This window comes from Jaculus jaculus, chromosome 13, assembly GCF_020740685.1.
Source record: "Jaculus jaculus isolate mJacJac1 chromosome 13, mJacJac1.mat.Y.cur, whole genome shotgun sequence".
NCBI lineage: Eukaryota > Metazoa > Chordata > Mammalia > Rodentia > Dipodidae > Jaculus > Jaculus jaculus.
Window position 1 is genome coordinate 25,535,848 of NC_059114.1, and position 19,739 is coordinate 25,555,586.

The 19,739-nt window shown below is 41.2% G+C and overlaps 1 protein-coding gene across 3 annotated transcripts in view; it reads right to left on the reverse strand.

Moving 5' to 3' along the window:
• The window catches only part of Ift81 (intraflagellar transport 81), a 144,812-nt gene extending 125,480 nt beyond the window's left edge, over positions 1 to 19,332 (reverse strand). For 2 of the 3 annotated variants that reach the window (XM_045133106.1, XM_045133103.1), the window contains exons 1-5: positions 19,227 to 19,332; positions 18,506 to 18,612; positions 13,944 to 14,109; positions 13,232 to 13,335; positions 11,635 to 11,815 (exon numbers count right to left, since the gene is read on the reverse strand). In XM_045133106.1, the coding sequence (XP_044989041.1) occupies positions 11,635 to 11,815; positions 13,232 to 13,335; positions 13,944 to 14,087 (429 nt within the window). In that variant the 5' untranslated portion in view covers positions 14,088 to 14,109; positions 18,506 to 18,612; positions 19,227 to 19,332. Of the gene's footprint in view, positions 1 to 11,634; positions 11,816 to 13,231; positions 13,336 to 13,943; positions 14,110 to 18,505; positions 18,737 to 19,226 lie in introns of those variants that run through there. The other variant, XM_045133104.1, reaches the window with a different exon arrangement.
• Positions 19,333 to 19,739: the final 407 nt, after the last annotated feature.

A 19,739-nucleotide genomic window follows, 5' to 3' on the forward strand; every position in this document is an offset into this window, starting at 1 on the left:
GACTACACAGTGAATTCCAGGTCAGCCTGGGCTACAGTGAGACCCTACCTCAAAAACAAACAACCAATGTGTGTGCACACATACACACAAGCACACATGCCAATGCACACATGCAAATATTCTATTTGACTGTGCTTGGTTCTAGTTACTACAAAGTACTAATAAATGGAGACTGGGCTGGAGAGATGGCTTAGTGGTTAAGGTGTTAAGGTGTTTACCTGCAAAACCAAAGGATCCCAGTTCGACTTTCCAGGACCCACATTAGCCAGATGCACAAGGGAGTTCATGCATCTGGAGTTTGTTTGCAGTGGCTGGAGGCCCTGGCATGCCCATTCTCTCTCTCTCTCTCTCTCCCTCCCTCCCTCCTTCTCTCTCAAATAAATAAATAAATATTTTTAAAAAATTAAAAGGTTGTAAAGCAAAAAAAAACAAAACAAAAAAACTACCAACACATTTGTGGGCTGAAGAGATGGCTCAGTGGTTAAGGCGCTTTCCTGCAAAGCCTAACGACCTGGGCTCAATTTCCCAGTACCCACACAAAGTCAGATGCACAAATTGGCACATGCATCTGGAGTTCATTTGCAGTGGTTGGAGATCCTGCCATACCCATTCTCTCTGCCTCTTTTTTTCTACTTGCAAATAAAATAAAGGTCATTTTAAAATAAACAGGGCTGGAGAGATGACTCAGCAGTTCAAACACTTGCCTGTAAAGCCTAATGACCCAAGATTGATTCCCAGTACCCACATAAACCAGAGGCACAAGTTGGCACACGCATCTGGAGTTTGTTTGCAGTGGCTAGAGGCCCTGGAATACCCATACTAACTCTCTCACTCACTCACTCACTCTCTCGCTCTCCTTGAAAATAAATAAATAAAATATTTTTATGAGCTGGGCATGGTGGCGCACACCTTTAATCCCAGCACTCAGGAGGCAGAGGTAGGAGAATCGCCATGAGTTTAAGGCCAGAAACTACAGAGTTAATTCCAGGACAGAGCTAGAGTGAGACCCTACTTCGAAAAACCACCAAAAAAATAAAATTAAAAAATTACAAACCCCACATTGTTGCAGCCAAGTTCACATTGCTGGCAGACATCACCAGACCAAGAGCAGCTTTTGGGGAAAAAAGGGATTATTTTGGCTTACAGACCTCAGGGGATACTCTAGGATGGCAGGGAAAATGAGAACATGAGCAGAGGGTGGACATCACTTCCTGGCTAACATCAAGTGGACAACAGGAACAGCAGAGTGTGCCAAACACTGGCAGGGAAAACTGGCTATAACATCCATAAGCCTGCCCCCAACAATACACTGCCTCCAGGAGGCATTAGTTCCCAAATCTCCATCAGCTGGGAACCTAGCATTCAGAACACTGAAGTTTATGGGGGACACATAAATCAAACCACAACACACAATCTTGGGGCTGGAGAGATAGATTAGCAGTTAAGGCTCTTGCCTGCAAAGCCTAAGGACCTAGGTTCCATTCCCCAGAGCCCATGTAAGCCAGATGCATATGTTGGCATATGCATCTAGAATTCATTTGCAGTGGTAGAAATCCTGGTGTGCTCATTCTGTCTCATAAATAAATAAAAATAAAATATTTTTAAATTATATTTTTTAAAAAAAACTTAGTGGGGGAGGGCTAAAAAGGGAAAAACACATTCTTTGTGTTTGTGTGTGGGGTATCATGTGTGATATATGCACATGTGTGTGGATAGATGCACATGCCCCATGTGCATACATGTGGAAGCCAGAAGAGAACAGATGTCCTCTTATTGATCATATGTGTGAGTGGGATCTCTCCCTCAACTCTCAAGAGTTGCTATCCACAAACCAGCCCCAAAGTTTTTCCAGTCTTAAACCCTTCCCCCTATGGAGTGGGATTAGGGATGTGCATAGTCATGTCCAGCTTTTATTTTTTATTTATTTATTTTTGTTGTTGTTCATTTTTATTTATTGAAAGTGACAGAGAGAGAGAGAGAGAGAGAGAGAGATAGATAGGTAGAGAGAGAGAGAGAATGGGCACGCCAGGGCTTCTAGCCACTGCAAATGAACTCCAGATGTGTGCGCCCTCTTGTGCATCTGGCTAACGTGGGTCCTGGGGAATCGAGCCTCGAACCGGGGTCCTTAGGCTTCACAGGCAAGCACTTAACCGCTAAGCCATCTCTCCAATCCTCATGTCCAGCTTTTTATGTGGGTTCTGGGGAGTAGAATTTGGTAGTTGCCAGCCTGAGAGGCCCTCATCTTATTAACCACTGAGCCAGATCCCCAGCCCTAGAACACTCTTTAGGAGCCAGATGTGGTAGTCCATGACTATAATCCTAGCCCCTGGAAGGCTGAAGCAAAAGGATCAAGTCCAAGGTCAGCCTAGGCTACTTATTGAAGCAAAATTAAAATTCTCAGCCCGGTGTGGTGGCGCACGCCCTTAATCCCAGCACTCTGGAGGCAGAGGTAGAAGGATTGCTGTGAGTTTGAGGCCACCCTGAGACTACATAGTGAACTCCACGTCTGCCTAGGCTAGAGTGAAACCCTACCTCAAAAAACAAAAACAAACAAAAACTCTCACATTCTTAAATATTTATATAGCATATAAAAAATAGATTTGTATAGTCTTGTCAATAAATATTTCTCTAGCTCTGTTTCTGGTTACTTTCCTATCTCAAAATCCATTCTCTAGTTATGTTGACCTTCCAGTCTCTAGTTTATTTCATATTCCCACCTCCAGTCTACCTATCCTATTCTCTCTGAGAACACTTTACAACTTCCTTGCTCTTAACCTGGATAACTTTGGTTCATCCCATAGGTCTCAGCATCAACATCTCTCTTCCCAGAGAAGCCTGATGTGGCCCTGCGTCTATCAGAGTAGATACCATAACTATCTAGTTACTTGTCTGTCTCCCTACAGTAGACAATGAGATCCAGGAGAGCAAGAATCATATTCACTGTGTACACCTTTGTATCCCCAGAACCTGTCACAGTGTGTAATCTACATAAACATTCAATAAACAGCAGTCAAATGAATTGAAAAATCCCAATTATTACTCAAATTGTTTAAAGGTATAGCTCAGGGGTAGAACATGTGCCTAGCATGCACAATGCCCTATGTTCAAATACATCACACACACACTAAAGTATTTAGAAAAATATCAGGAAATAATTTTTTTTTTTTTTTGGTTTTTTGAGGTAGAGTTTCACTATAGCCCAGGCTGACCTGGAATTCACTATGGAGTCTCGGGGTGGCCTCGAACTCATGGCGGTCCTCCTACCTCTGCCTCCTGAGTGCTGGGATTAAAGGTGTGCATCACTACACCTGGCTAAGGAAATTAGTATTTTTAAAATATTTTTCATTTATTTGAAATAGGCAGGGAGAGAGAGAGAGACTGAGAAACAGGATGGGCATGCCAGGGCCTCCAGCTGCTGCAAATAAATTTCAGACACATGCATCCCCTTGTGTATCTGGCTTACATGGGTTCTAGGGAATTGAATCTGGGTCCTTTGGTTTTGTAGGCAAGTGCCTTGACCGCTAAGCCATCTCTCCAGGCTGAAATTTTTGATCATTATCCTACAAATCTATGAATTACTCTAATACTATTCAGAAAGATCCAACATGCAATTTTTATTAGTGATTTTGTTAAATGACTGGCTATATATTTAAATATATATATATTTCAGACATGCTTCAAAACCTGTCTTTGTTACCATTATCCTTTCATTAGCTGAGAATATTTACTATAAGTTATTAATAAACTTCCTCCAGAGAAATTACAAATTGGAAATTAGGATTTATCAAATTTACGAATGGGAGACTACAGAGAGGAGAAAATATTTTCACACTTATACTTCTTTATTTCTTACATTATGTAAAAATATTCAAGAACAGAAACTAGATGGTCTCTCTAATCAGCTTCTCACATTGCAGCTATGACATTTAAAAAAATATTTTATTTATTTATTTGAGAGAGAGAGATGGAGAGAGACAGAGAATGGGAGTGTTAGAACCTTTAACCACTACAAACAAATTCTAGCTGCATGTGCCACTGTACAATTGGCTTATGTGGGTGCTGAGGAATGGAACCTGGGTTCTTTGGCTTTGCAGGCAAGTGCCTTGACTGCTAAATCATCTCCAGCCCAACATTTTTTTTTAAGATTTATTTACTGATTTATTGGAGACAGACAGAGAGAATGAATGAGTGCACCAGAGCCTCCCGCCACTGCAAACATACTCCAGATGCATGTACCACCTTGTGCATCTGGCTTAGTGGGATCTGGAGAATCAAACCTAGATCATTAGACTTTGCAAGCATGTGCCTTAACTGCTAAATCATCTCTCTAGCCCAGCCCAACATTTTAAAATATATATATTTTTGTTAATTTATTTGAGAAAGATAGGGGCAGATAGAGAAACAGAGAGAGAATGGGTGCACCAGGGCCTCTAGCAACAGCAAACAAACTCCAGACACATACCACCTTGTGCATCTGTCTTTATGTGGGTATTGGGGAACTGAACCCACGTACTTAGGTTTTGCAGGCAAGTACCTTAACCACTGAGCCATCTCTCCAGACTTGCTATGACATTTAACAAACTTATTTGCATAAACATTATAAATACTAGCCATGTGCCTTTAATCCTAGTGTTCGGGAGGCTGTGGTAGGAGAATTTGTATGAGTTCAAGGCCAAACTGAGCCATAGAGTAAGTTTCAGGTCAATCTGGGCTAGAATGAGACCCTGCCTCAAAAAAAAAAAAAAAGCTTCCAGTTTATATGGCAGCATAGGAACCATGCCAAAGCAGTTTCAGGGAGAAAACAAAACAAAACAAAACAAAACAAAACACCCAGAAAAATACACTCTTCTACTAAAAAGTTAGGTATATAAGAAATTACCAACTGCAGCAGAGAAGTAGGAGAGATCCAGAGCATCCAGAGCCCACATAGGCAGAAGTGGCTCTAGCAGAGGAGGCACCAGGTCTGCAAGCCCACAGCTGCAAGGCTCGGCCTGAGCCACAGGAAAAGCTAGGTGAGGGGATTCTCCACTCACACCAGAGCTCCTCACAAACTCAAGGAATGTGAAGGGGGCAGGGCAGGGAAGAATAGAGGAGTAGCTCCTGAGGAAGACGATCGCGAGGACCAGTGGGAAAACATCATCCACAATCCACAGCCTCCAGCACCAGCAACCAGGCAACCCAGCCAGCCTACCTGAACCCATAGCGCAGCAAAGAGGAACCCAAGAAGGAGCGAACTCAGACCAAAATCATCCCAAAAGGTAACTGGGAATACACCAAATCAGTACCCGCCAAATATGCCTGGTATATACGTTTGAATTGGAAGTGCTAATTGCACCTTCCGTATCAGGATAAGTTATATGTTAAATCTGATGGATGGTCAGATTTGCCATTTTTTTTCTTTTGTTTTTTGAGGTAGAGTCTTGCTCTAGCACAGGCTGACCTGGAATTCACTCTGTATTGTCAGGCTGGCCTTGAACTCATGGCAATCCTACCTCTGCCTCCCAAGTGCTGGGATTAAAGGTGTGTACCACCATACCCGGCTGGATTTGCCATTCTTAAATAAGCTGTATTTTACACTTGTCATTTGTTGCTTCCTGATTTATAGCACCTCTTCTGTTGTTCATTTAAGAAGGGTGTCACTTGGACACAAGCTGACTTGGAACCCTCAACAGACAAAAAATCTTAGCCTCCTAGTTGACAGGATTAAGGGTGTGGGGCAACACACATCCTAAGGGACTGTGACGTTGTTAGAGGATCTGGTTGTCATAATATCTACTTTTACATAAATAATCTATGCTATTTTTCATTGAATGTGTACGTTGTTTAGTTAAATTTTAGAATCCTCCTGTATTTTGTTCCACTCAGCCTACTTAAATACTCTCATAGCAGGCAAACCCAACACTTAGGGTCACTTCTGTAGATACTCTGAGAGTAGTAAGAGCCACACCTTGCACCTTAAGCTCCTACCCTGAAGATAAATAACATCAGATTGATTGATACATCTAAAAATACTGCAGCTAATTAGAAAATCCAAGCACTAGATTAATCCAAGATGCAAAAATATATACATTGTAACACAAGAAACACCAAAAATCAAGACAATATAAATCCACCAAAAAGTATTAATGCATCAGAAATGACCTCCAGTGAGAATGAGTTAGAGGAAATGCCTGAGAAACATTTCAAAAGAATGATTATAAATATGCTCAAACAAGTCAAAGAGGAAATTAAAGGAATCAAAGAAGACACAGGAAACCAATTTAATGAAATAAAGAGGTCACTACAAGACATAAATAAGGAAATACAAATAATAAAGAAAAACCAGTCAGAATTACTAGCAATGAAGAACACAGTTAATGAAATTAAAAAAAAAAAAAAAAAAACTCTGAAGAAAATCTCACCAGTAGAATGGATGAAGGAGAAGGCAAAATATCTAAACTAGAAGACCAGGTGGCAGATCTAATACAGTCCAACAAAGAGAAGGACAAACTAATAGAAAGTATGAATGGGAATTTCAAGGAAAATTTAAACAATTCCTTGCATTCTATCTGACCACAATGGAATCAAACTATAAATCAATAGCAAGAAAAGCTATAGAGCATACACAAAAACCATGGAAACTAAACAATACACTACTAAATGGTGAATGGGTCAATGAAGACAACAAGAGGGAAATCAAAAAATTCACAGATTCAAATGATAATGAGAACACAACATACCAAAACCTTTGGAACACAATGAAGGCAGTCCTAAGAGAGAAATTTATAGCTTTGAGTACCTATATTAACAAATTAGAATCTGGGCGTGGTGGTGCACGCCTTTAATCCCAGCACTCGGGAGGCAGAGGTAGGAGGATCACTGTGAGTTTGAGAGCACCCTGATAATACAGAGTGAATTCTAGGTCAGCCTGGGCTAGGGTGAGACCCTACCTTGAAGAAACAAAAAAAAAAAAAAAAAAAAGAAAAGAAAAAGAAAAAGAAAGAAAGAAAAAAGAAATTAGAAAGGTCTCAAGCAAACCAACTAATGCTTCACCTTAAACTGCTGGAAAAAGAAGAACAAAGTAAACCAAAAATCACTATACAGGAAGAAATAATAAAGATTAGTTAAAAAAATAGGAACAAAAAAAAAATCCAAAAAAAAAAATCAATGAAACAGAGTTGGTTCTTTGAAAGATTACACAAGATTGATAAATCCTTAGCAAATCTGACCAAAAGAGAGAGAGACACAAATTAATAAAATTAGAGATGAAAAAGGCACCATCACAACAGATATCAGAGAAATTATAAAAATCATAGAGACATACTATAAGAACATATACTCCACTAAGTTTGAAAATCTAAAAGAAATGGATGATTTCCTTGATTTATATGACCTACCTAAATTAAATAAAGATGAGATTAACCACTTGAATAGACCTATAACAAGTACGTTGATCCAAGCAGTTATCAAAAATCTCCCAATTAAAAAAAAGTCCAGGCCCAGATGGATTTACTGGTGAATTTTACCATACCTTCAGGGAAGAACTAACACCAATGCTACTTAAATTTTTCCATAAAATAGAAAAAGAAGGAATCCTACCAAACTCTTACAAAGTCAGCATTACCCTGATACCAAAACCAAGGCAAAGATAGAACAAAAAAAAGATTACAGACTAACCTCCCTCATGAACATACATTGGCAAACAGAATACAAGAATATATCAGAAAGATCATTCACCCCAACCAAGCAGGCTTTATTCCAGGGAGGCAGGGATGGTTCAACATATGAAAAGTGATAAATGTAATAAATTATATAAATGGACTGAGGGGCAAAAATCACATTATCATCTCATTAGTTGCAGAGAAAGCATTTGACAAAATCCAACATCCTTTCATGATGAATGTCCTACAGCGACTGGGAATAGAAGGAACATATCTCAATATAATAAATGCTATTTATGACAAGCATACAGCCAACATATTACTAAATGGGGAAAACTGGAAGCTTTTCCACTAAAATCAGGAACAAGACAAGGGTGTCCAATGTCCCTACTTTTATTTAATATAGTACTGGAAGTCTTAGCCATAGCAATAAGGCAAGAGATGCACATAAAAGGGATACAAATTGGAAAGGAAGAGATCAAGTTATCATTATTTGCAGATGACATGATTCTATACATAAAGGACCCTAAAGACTCTACCAGCAAACTGTTAGAGCTGATAAACACCTACACCCATGTAGCAGGATACAAAATAAGTACATAAAAATCAGTAGCCTTCCTATATGCTAACAACACACAGAGAATGAAATCAGAGAATCACTCCCATTCACAATCACATAAAAAAAATTACCTTAGAATAAACCTAAGGAAGTGAAGGATCTCTACAATGAAAACTTTAAAACATTCAAGTGGGAAATTGCAGAAAACACTAGAAATGGAAAGACATCCCTTGTTCCTGGATTGGAAGAATAAATATTGTGAAAATGGCAATCTTACCAAAAGCAATCTACACATTTTAATGCAATCGCCATCAAAATTCCAGTGGTATTCTTCAGGGAAATAGAAAAACAATCCAAAAATTCATTTGGAAGCACACACACACAAAAAAATCTAGAATATCTAAAACAATACTGAGCAACAAAAATAAGGCTGGTGTTATCACCATACCTGATTTTAACCTATACTACAGAGCCATAGTAACAAAAACAGCATGGTACTAGCACAAAAGCAGACATGTAGATCGATGGAACCCAATAGAGGACCCAGATGTAAGTCCAGTAGCTTTAGCCACCTCATATTCGATAAAAATTCCAAAAACACTTACTGGGGAAAAGATAGCCTCTTCAGCAAATGGTGCTGGGCAAACTGGATATGTATCTGTAGAAGGATGAAAATAGATCCTTCTCTCTCTCCATGCACAGGAATTAAGTCCAAATGGATTATAAAGATCTTAGTATCAGATCTGAAACTCTAAGACTGCTAGGGGAAAAAGTGGGGGAACCCCTTAAACATAGTGGTCTTGGCAAAGACTTTCTGAATATAAGCCTAATTGCTCAGGAAATAAAAGCACAGATTAACCACTGGGACCTCATGAAATTACAAAGATTTTGTACATCAAAGGACACTGTGAATAAAGCAAAGAGGCAACACACAAAATGGGAAAAAGTCTTTGCCAGCTATACATCTGATAGAGGATTAATATCTACGTAAAAAAAAACCAAAAAAATTAAATAATAAGAAATCAAACAAGCCAATTAAAAAATAGGCTATGGAACTAAATAGAGAGTTCTCAAAGAAGAAAAACACATGGCATATAAGCATCTAAAAAAATGTTCTACATCCCTAGTCATCAGGGAAATGCAGATTAAAATTATGTTGAGATGCCATCTCACTCCTGTCAGATTGGCTACCATCATGAAAACAAATGGCCATAAATGCTGCTGAGGATTCAGAAAAAGAAGACCCCCCTTGTAAATGTTGGTGGGAATGCAATCTGGTCCTGCCATTGTGGAAATCAGTGTGGAGGTTCCTAAAACAGCTAAAAATAGTTCTACTATATGACCCAACTATAGCACTCCTAGGCATATATCCTAAGGACTCATCTCATTACCTTAGAGATACTTGCTCAACCATGTTTATTGCTACTCTATTCACAATAGCTGGAAAATGGGACCAGCCTAGATGCCCCTTAACTGATGAGTGTTAATGAAGATATAGCACATTTATACAACGGAGTTCTACTCAGTGGTAAAGAAAAATGAAGTGATGAAATTTGCAGGAAAATGGATGGATCTGGGAAGAATTATACTTAGTGAGGTAACCCAGGCCCAGAAAGCCAAACATCTCACAATCTCTCTCATGTGTGGATCCTAGCTATAAATGATTGGACTTCTGTGTGAATAGGAAGAAATCTCAGTAGCAGAGGCCAGTAAGCTAGAAAGGAGATATAAAGGGAATAGAAAGAAATGGAAGAGGGTACTTAATAGGATGGTATTATATATATGTAAGTAGAAGAACAGATTAATGGGGGTGAAAAGGCCTAAGTGAGGCCAGGGGAAGAAATTGAGTAAAGGAAAGATGGAGGTAGGGCTAATCAAAATCTAAGAGGATATAAATAAATCATATGGAATCCTACTTTTTTGGACAATGGAACACTCAGAAGCCATAGATTGTTGCTAGAAAATTTTCAGTGCCAGGGATGGGATACCTTCCAGTGAGGTATTGGCCAGGGAGGTCCCTGATGCCCCCAAAACATTACAGGCCACTGCCAAGGCCCTTGGTTTCCCACCAGGAACAGATGATAAGACCCTATTACTGAAGACTCCACATACTTGGGCTGCAAGTGCACTGAGAAATCCTGTTGGAACTGAGCTGAAAACCTCTTCCATGTAGATCAGTAGACAGAAAGCTGGAAGAAGCCATTCTGCATGCAGTTCAATGGGAGAGAGAGAAATCACCAGTGAAGATACTCAACAGTGGACACTGCAAGCCTTATATTTTGCCAGCCAGGCAAAATGAGCCAGTGGGTGCAATAGTGGCACGTCTGTCATGGTGGAATACAACTGCCTTCTAATTGGACTAGAGGTCCACTCCATGGGAAGGAATACATCCCTAATACGAAAACTTAAAACAGGGGTAGTCATGAGTCCTAGGGATGCAACATCTGCTACTGTCTGGCTAAATGTATATACTATGCTCATCAAACTGCCCAGTAAGCACTTCTTCTCTTAATGTTCATACCCATATATTAATGCTACTCTCACTTTGGGTAGAGAACCGTCTCTTTTCAGATGGCAGTGACCTTGGGATGAGTCAGAAAGCATCATGGTGCTGGGAAGAAATGACAAAGGAGTGTACAGTACTGAAATAGCTCTATCACATCTTCCAAGGCTCAGGGTCCATTGTAGGGGCTTCCATGTTCCAAATGGCCCTGAACAGTATCTATTTCTACTACTTATCCTGGTATAAATATTATGATAGCCTGTCTCTCTAATTTGGATGACAAATCGTATATAATCACCTTACTAATCAGTAAAGCGCTCTGTAGGTTCAAGCCTGTTATCTACCCATAAGCACTTAGTAAAAATATGTTTTTCTTCTTTCAAGGTAGGGTCTTGCTCTAGCCCAGGCTGACCTGGAATTCACTCTGTAGTCTCAGGGTGGCCTTGAACTCATGGCAATCCTACCTTAGCCTCCCAAGTGTTGGGATTAAAGGTGTGTGCCAGTAAAAACACATTTTAATGTCTTAAATCCAGAGTTTTCATTCCCTATTCTTACAATCCTATTATTATCACGGTATTTGTGTGCCAAAGTTATTATTTTAAGCCGGGCGTAGTGGTGCATGCCTTTAATCCCAGCACTCAGGAGGGAGAGGTAGGAGGACCGCCGTGAGTTCGAGGCCACCCTGAGACTACAGAGTGAATTCCAGGTCAGCCTAGACTACAGTGAAACTCTATCTTGAAAAACCAAAAAAAAAAAAAAAAGTTTATCATTTTAAGACATGATTAATGCTGGCCATTAGCTGATACAATTTTTTCCTTTTCTGGTGCCACTTAGAACTATAGAAATAGTAAAGGATGATTAATATGTACACAGATATGTGCACTATCGGTATCCTGAAACCTATTAGATAGTTTCATTTATGTATTGTGTACCTGTTTATTGGTATCAGCCACAGTTTCATCCTGAAGAAACTCACTTGGTACCTCAAGCTTTATTAAAAAACGAGCAAGGTATGCCCTTTTCTTCAGTTCATTACTCCTCTGAAGAAGCCAGTGGAGCACTGGGTAAATTACAGGCTTACTTCCAATCACCAAACCCTGGCGAAACGTACTCCTAAAAAAGAAAAACACATATATACACAAATATTATAAGTACAGCTAGAAAAGAAATATACTTTATTCAACATTTGATTTATAATGTCCTGATTATTTTCTTTTTTTTTTTTTTTTTGGTTTTTCGAGGTAGAGTCTCACTCTGGTCCAGGCTGACCTGGAATTAACTCTGTCATCTCAGGGTGGCCTTGAACTCATGGTGATCCTCCTACCTCTGCCTCCCGAGTGCTGGGATTAAAGGCGTGCGCCACCACGCCCGGCTTCCTGATTATTTTCTATAAATATTTTTAAAAGACTTAAGACTAAGGTCAATCACATTAATAGAAAATTAGGTCCTCAGAATATTATTGGAGTATCCAAGAAGTTATGTAGAAATTTTTAGTAGTGTTAACTTTAATACTTCATTAGCTGGCAATGTTTAAGTTGTTTTTATCTGGAATGACAGATAAAGTATAAAATGATATTTTCTTGACATTGTGGTTATAGAGGAAAGACCTGTCCCATTTAAGATTTCTCCATGGTATGGCTGGGAGGTGGTTCAGTGACTAAAGGAGCTTGCTTGTAAAGAATGAAGACCTGGGTTTGACTCCCTAGTACTCACATAAAGCCAGATGCTTGGTGACATATGTATCTATAGTTTGTAGTGGCAAGAGATCCTGGCATACCCATACTTACACACACACTCTCTCTCCTTGCAAATAAATCAAAAAATTTTTATAAAGACTTCTTCATGATAAAGTAATATTAGAAGAGTCAAGTAGTCAAGTGTTGTGGCACGCATCTTTAATCCTAGCACTGGGGGGGAGGGCTTAGGTAGGAGGATCGTAATGAGTTCTAAGTCAGCCTGGGCTATGGTGAGACCCTGCTTCAAAAACATACTAAAAAACAAAAACAGGGCTAGAGATTGCTTAGTGGTTAAGGTACTTGCCTGCAAAGTCTAAGGATCCAGGTTCGATTCCCTAGTGAGCTAGATGCACAAAATGGCACATGTGTGTGGGGTTCATTTGCACTGGCTAGAGGTCCTGGCACATCCATTTTCTCTCTTTCTCTATATGCCTCTTTCTCTCCCTTTCTCTCTCTCTCTCATAGAAAAAAGGGTATGCCAGGGCCTCTAGCCACTGCAAACAAGTCCACATGCATGCACCACCTTGAGCTTACATGTGTACTGGGGAATAGAACCTGGGTCCCTAAGTTTTGCAGGCAAGTACCTTAACTGCTAAGCCATCTCTCCAGCCCAAATAAATATTTTTTAAAAAACCAAAATAACAAACAAAGAATTAACACTATTTTGAAATTCTCTGATGTCCTAAGGCCATCAAATGAGATAGGGAGGCAAGGTGTTGCCTGGAAAAACCAACAGTAGTGTATGAAGCTCTGGGAATTAAAGCATTTTTTAAATATATGAGCAGATTCTTACATGTCCGTAGCATTTCCTGGAGGTTTGTATTTAAGGATACCGAGAAGGCTCAACATTCGTTTGGCTGTCTGTTCTGGCATCTCCTCTCTGATATCAACAACTTGCTAATAAAGAAATTGAGAAATATGTCATTGTTGTAGATATACCAGAGAGTAATATTTAAACTCATTGAAAAAACTATTTTGCTAGAGCAAAACAGGTATAATGGTCTCTTCATAAAACAGATTAAGTACAGGGGGCCCCAGATTCCAAGTGAGCGAGCTCACAAGTCAGATCAGGAATCATACTTAGAATGACAAGTTTTTAAAAAAGACCATAGAGAAAAAGAACAGTGCATGAAAGGCATGAACTAACCTGTAAAACAATGAAACCCTTTATAAAAGTATTTTATTCCAGGATTAAATCTATTTGTGTCTGGAAGTAGAGAAATAATGCCTCAAATAAGGTACAAATAGATAATCTAGGCTTAGTAGAGGAACCTTAAAGATCACTTACTATGACTTTACAATCATGGCCAATAAAGCCCAGAGAGGGCTATTTGCCCCCGACTCATAGCTATGGAGAGGCAGAGACTGGTTGTCCTGCCACACTTTTCATTACAAAGACAGAGATAACTTGGTTTTTACCCTCCTCGCGCCTTCATACTCTCTCATCTTTCCTCCTCTTAATCTAATAAAGTCTAAAAAAAAAAAAGTAGAGAAAACAAACATACCTTTGGGTCAATCTCAGCCAGAACATCATTGAGAATTTGTAGTAGTTGCATTGGTTCCAGGGAATCAAATGTGATTAAATTATAGTTCTTCTTAAAAGGGTCCTTATTAAGACAATCCACGATGAATTTGATTTGATCACTCATAATTAAGTCTAATAGCTTAAAGCTAAACAATAAAACAACGGGGGGAAAGTGTTGAGAGAACCAATCAGAATTAAGTTCATAGGCATAGGCATGAAAAGTGTAACTCTGCACGATATACAAGATACTGCAAAGATGGATGTTGATTTTATTATTATATATTGTTATTTACTATCACATGATTTTGTATATGCATCAACTGTGACAGCAATGACCTGAACCGGACAAATGAAGAGTAATTTCTATTTACATTAATACCTCTCCTAAACAGTTGCAGCTTTTATGTATCCTGGGCTTAAACATGTGGTTGCAGACATGTTAATTTGTTTTAAATTATCAAACCACATTTAAAACATTAGATTTTTAATTAAAATCAAGATTTTTGTTCCTCTTGAAAACCAGATCTGGTAACCCTGAGCTCACATTTGTGCTTGGGCCCAGCCAGAGGAAGCTGCCTGCACATCTCCGCCTGGGCATGTTCTCCAGTGTTTTTCTATTCCATTCTCCACCCATTTCTATTATTGGCACAGAGCCTCTGCCACCCCAAGTAATTCAGGCCTTCATTTCCTTTTGCCCTCAAAGAAGAAAAAGCCTCCAGCTTTCTGGTCTCCTCTCTCCATCTCAAATCATTTGAAGACTTCTCAATGCATATGGAACAAAACCATTTTATAATCTAGTTCAACTCAAATTTTCTCAATTTCCCTCCAAATTGTAACCTTTCACCCTTTCAGTGCAGTTACCGCTTATGTAGTTTCCCCACGTGGGTACCTTCAATTAATGCTGTTTTCTCTGTCTAGGATAGCTGCTCTCCCTTTCCTTACCTCCAGAGCTGTGCAAATCTCAACCATCGTACAAGTTCTTTATGAAGCAGCCCTCTGCAGCAGAGCAGCAACCTGTTGGCCACACTTTATCTGTACTGACCTCCTAGGGCTACTTTTTTCTTATTCTAGTTCTTTATATACATAGTAACTTTTTTCTCTTCAAAACTGTAGATTTCTTGATGATAAAATATGGCCATTTTTTTTTTGTTTTGTTTTTTTGAGGTAGGGTCTCACTTTAGCTCAGGCTGACCTGGAATTCTCTATGTAGTCTCAGGGTGGTCTCAAACTCACAGCGATCCTCCTATCTCTGCCTCCCAAGTGCTGGGATTAAAGGCGTGTGCCACCACACCCAGCTCCAATTCCATTTTTGAACATGCACTGTGTCTAAAGGATTGACTTATTGCATGAGGCCAAATGAAAATGTTTATAGGTTTTAGGGTGGAAGAACAAAACAAAATAAAAGCCTAAAGTCTAAAGGAAATGAGACTGGTGGTAAGAAAGTTTGTAACTTTTAAGTATTGACTATTTGGGGCTGGAAAGATAGTTTAGCAGTTAAGGTATCTGTTTGCAAAGCCAAAGAACCCAGGTTTAGTTCCTCAGTACCCTTGTAAAGCCACATGCACAGGGTGGTGCAAGTGTCTGGAGTTTCTTTGCATCTGGCTTATGTAGATACCAGGGAAATCAACCCCCATGGGTCCTTAGGCTTTGTAGGCCTGAGAGAGAGAGAGAAAGAAATAAAGGAAGGGAGAGAGAGAATGGGCATGGCAGGGCCTGTAGCCACTGCAAACTAACTACAGATGCATGCGCCACTTTGTGCATCTGGCTTATGTGGGTACAAAGGAATAAAATCTAGGTCCTTAGGCTTCACAGGCAAGTGCCTTAACTGCCAAGCCATCTCTCCAGCCCCTGAAATAAATTTTAAAAAAATATTTTTATTTATTTATTTGAGAAAGATACATAGAGATATGGAGGGAGGGAGGGGGAGAGAATGGGTGTGCCAGGGCCTCCAGCCACTGCAAACAAACTCCAGATGTGTGTGCCCCCTTGTGCATCTGGCTTACATGGGTCCTAGGGAATTGAACCTGGGTCCTTTGGCTTCACAGGCAAGTGCCTTAACCACCAAGCCATCTCTCTAGCCCTGAAAGAAGTTTTTAATCAGGTGAATATAAAGTATACTTAGAAAACATCAAAACGTAAGGATTTTACAATTTATTCATAATAACAAAACTGATTGAGTAATTGAAATTGTTTTCTGTAAGTCAAAAGATGAGATGTGACTACAGGTCAGTCTGTGCTAGTAAGACCTTGCCTCAAAACAAACAAGGGCTGGAGAGATGGTTACTGGTTAAGGCACTTGCTTGCAAAGCCAAAGGATGCAGGTTCAATACCCCAGGACCCATGTAAGCCAGATGCACAAGGTGGTGCCTGTGTGTGGAGTTCCTCTACAATGGCTGGAGGCCCTGGTGTGCCCATACCAAGTAAACAAACAAAGTCAAAAGAGGATAGCATAACCAAATATGAGGTTTCCAACCTTTATATAAACCTTTATGTAAGTTCTTAAAAATCTTCAAAGTGTAAGTCCCCTTCCCCCACCCAACACACACTGGATGGAGATAGTTTGTTCTGTAAATGCACTGTAGTTCTAGTTTATCTGAACAGAGGTACCAAGACATAGGAAACCATGCAAGACCAACCACAGCCTTTTTACTATTGTTGAGCTTTGAAGGTATTTCAGGATTACTAAGCTTCAACCTAACAGATGAAGAGCATGAGGCTTAGGGATGTTTTATACATTATTTCATACAATCTCAAAATTGAAACTAGATTTTAAAAAGATACAGAGTTTAGTAGTGCATCTCTTTTTTTTTTTTTTTTTGGTTTTTCGAGGTAGGGTCTCACTCTGGTCCAGGCTGACCTGGAATTAACTCTGTCATCTCAGGGTGGCCTTGAACTCATGGCAATCCTCCTACCTCTGCCTCCCGAGTGCTGGGATTAAAGGCGTGCGCCACCACGCCCAGGTAGTAGTGCATCTCTTTAATTCCAGCACTTGGGAGGCAGAAGTAGGAGAACTGTTTTGAGTTCAAGGCCAACCTGGGCTACAGTGAGACCCTGCCTTGAACCCCACCTCCCCCAAAAAAGATAAAGTTTAACTACCAGTTAAAGAGTAATAACCAGAGCCAAGATTTATCTGTTTACTATGTTATGTACAGTAATGTATTACCTGTTTTGATTCTGATAGTAGCCCAGTGTGAAGAGTATGATTACCATTCTCATTTTGTAGCTTGGGAAAGTAAGATTGGAGAGATTAAGTATAATTTGCCCAAGATAATCCAGCCAAACAGTGTAGTCAGGACTGAGACCCAGGCTTGTGTCTGTTCACGTGCCCTTTACTCCAACTTGGCTAAGTGCTGAACTGTGCTTCTTCATCTGTGTTTCCTCACTCCAGGCTTGACATATACAATTTGTTCAGTAACTGTTTGCAAAATGAATGGACCAATAAACCTATACTTTCTTGAACAGCTGACACTCTTTACGATAAGCAAATGGGTTTGCAGTGGCTGAGCCAGAACCATGTCTGAATCTGCTAACATCTAGCCTTTCCATGAAACAGAAAGCTTAGTACATAATAGATGTGAGCCAAGGAAGGCTTACTGCCCTCCTTCTGTCTTTATCATGACTCTGAACGCTTTTGTCTTGAGACAGGAATCTATGTAGCCCAAGTTGGCCTTGAATTCAAGATCTCCCTCCTTCAGCCGTTCAAATGGTGGGATGACAGGTATGCGTCAATGTGCCTGAAGCACCATGGTCATTTTATGAAAATTAATGTACACAGTAAAACTCTATTATCAAATTTTCCTCAAAGGCTCGACAGCCTGATTGGTGCCTCTAAGTCTGATGTTGTGTAGGCAGCTGGAAAGTTCTTTCTGGATATAGTGACTTTTACCTTTTCTTGTTTGGTTTTTCAAGGTAGGGTCTCACGCAAGACCAGGCTGAGCTGGAACTCATGGTGACCCTACCTCTGCCTCCTTAGTGCTGGGATTAAAGGTATGTGCCATTATCTGGAAGGAGCGATTAGACAGATGATAGGCCACTCTAAAACTTTTTGCCTGCAAACGCCAGATGCATGCACCATTTTGTGCATCTGGCTTTATGTGGGTATTGGAGGCATTCAGGCTTTGCAAGCAAGTGCCTTTAATCGCTGATCCATGTCCCCAGGCCACACTTTTTTTTTTTTTTTAAGTTGTGGCTTGAAACTAAATTCTGAGACATACTGGGGTTTGTGGGCCAGATAATTTGGAATTGTTTAAAAAAAAAAAGTGTGGATTTGGGTTCAAACTAAATAAAGCCTAAAAACAAATACCCTTGCTGTACTAATTTCTAGTTCTTACTGATGAAAACTAATTAAATGGGCACTAGCTTGTGATGCCTTCTCCCCTTAGATAAATTGAATGCTTTTCTCACCTGACAATACTAATACACAGTTTTCTGAAGTCAGAGGGTTTTTTTTTGTTTTTTTGAGGGCGTGGCTCACTGAGTTTGATCAGGGTGCTTACAGGAGCACGGGTGAGGGGTTATTTACAGGAGCATGGTCAAACTTACCAAGGCTACACCACTGAAGAAAATCTCTCTCCCTTCTCCAACCACCATAAACTCAACTGTCTACAGGTCTTCCGGGAGGGGCGGGGCTCCCAGGTGCAAGTTTCCGGCTGTCACAGGTTTAAAAAAAAAAAAAGTTTTGTTTTGTTTTTTTAAATAAGCGTCCACCTCATAACCTTCACATCCACTAGACATGTACTTAACTTCCAATGATCCAGAAAATACCACTAGGTCTTTTGTTTCTCCTCTTTCAAAAACACAAAACCCAAGCGAGCATCCGCAGGCGCGAGGAGGCACGCGGGGCTGGCCCGGGGCCTGGCGCTCGAGGAGCCCGCGCCGGCCCGGGGAGCGGTCGGTGCCCGGCGGCCGCAGCCGCACCACCCCCGCGGGGCCGGGCAGGAATCAGAACGCGGACGGGCGTCTCATCTGGCAAAAGTCGGGACGGGACGCGACTGGCCCGGTCTCAGCTTGGCGGGACGCGGACCCGCAGCCTCCCCGGACTTCCAGGAATAAGGTCCCGAGCCGAGGGGACCCAGAACGACCCCAGACCGGCGCAGGCCCGGAGCGGGGCCGCCGAGGCCCGGCCGCCGACGGGGACGGTGGGGTAGGGCACGACCGCTACGACCCTTCCTCTCGCCGGGCGCCGCAGCGCGGCCCATCGGGCGCCAGTTCCCTCCTGCTTCGGGGTTCGGGGGAGTTTCCGACCGCGAGTTGGCGAGGTTACCTCAAATTCTCCTCACGAAACCACTTCCCCGCCCCCACCCCAGGGAGGCACTCGGCGCCGGCGGGCTCCTAGAGACCGCTCCTTAGCAACGGTTGCTGGGCTGTGGTGCGTCACTTCCGGCGGGTCCGGGCACGCGCACTGCCTCCCCCCTCCCCCGCGGTGAGGAAGCTGCCGGAAACGCCTGGGCGGGTGGCTCGGGGTGGTCGCGGCCGCCGGTGGCCTGTGGGGCTGTCCCCCGGGCGTCGGCAGTCACCTCCCTGCAGTTAGCGGTTTACACAGTACTCACCGTGGCTAGTTTATGCTACGTACACATGGCATTTCATTAATTCACTTGACCAACTTGAGCGATGACTTCTTTGAAGCACGGCTTGGCTTCACATTTAGGTTTTCGCCATATGCATCTCCAAATCAGGCTGAACATAGGAACCATTACAGAGTGGCAGGATTAAAAGACACGCATCATCTAGACGGCTTCTGTGTCACGTTACTGGACCACTTTGTACTGGGAGTTCA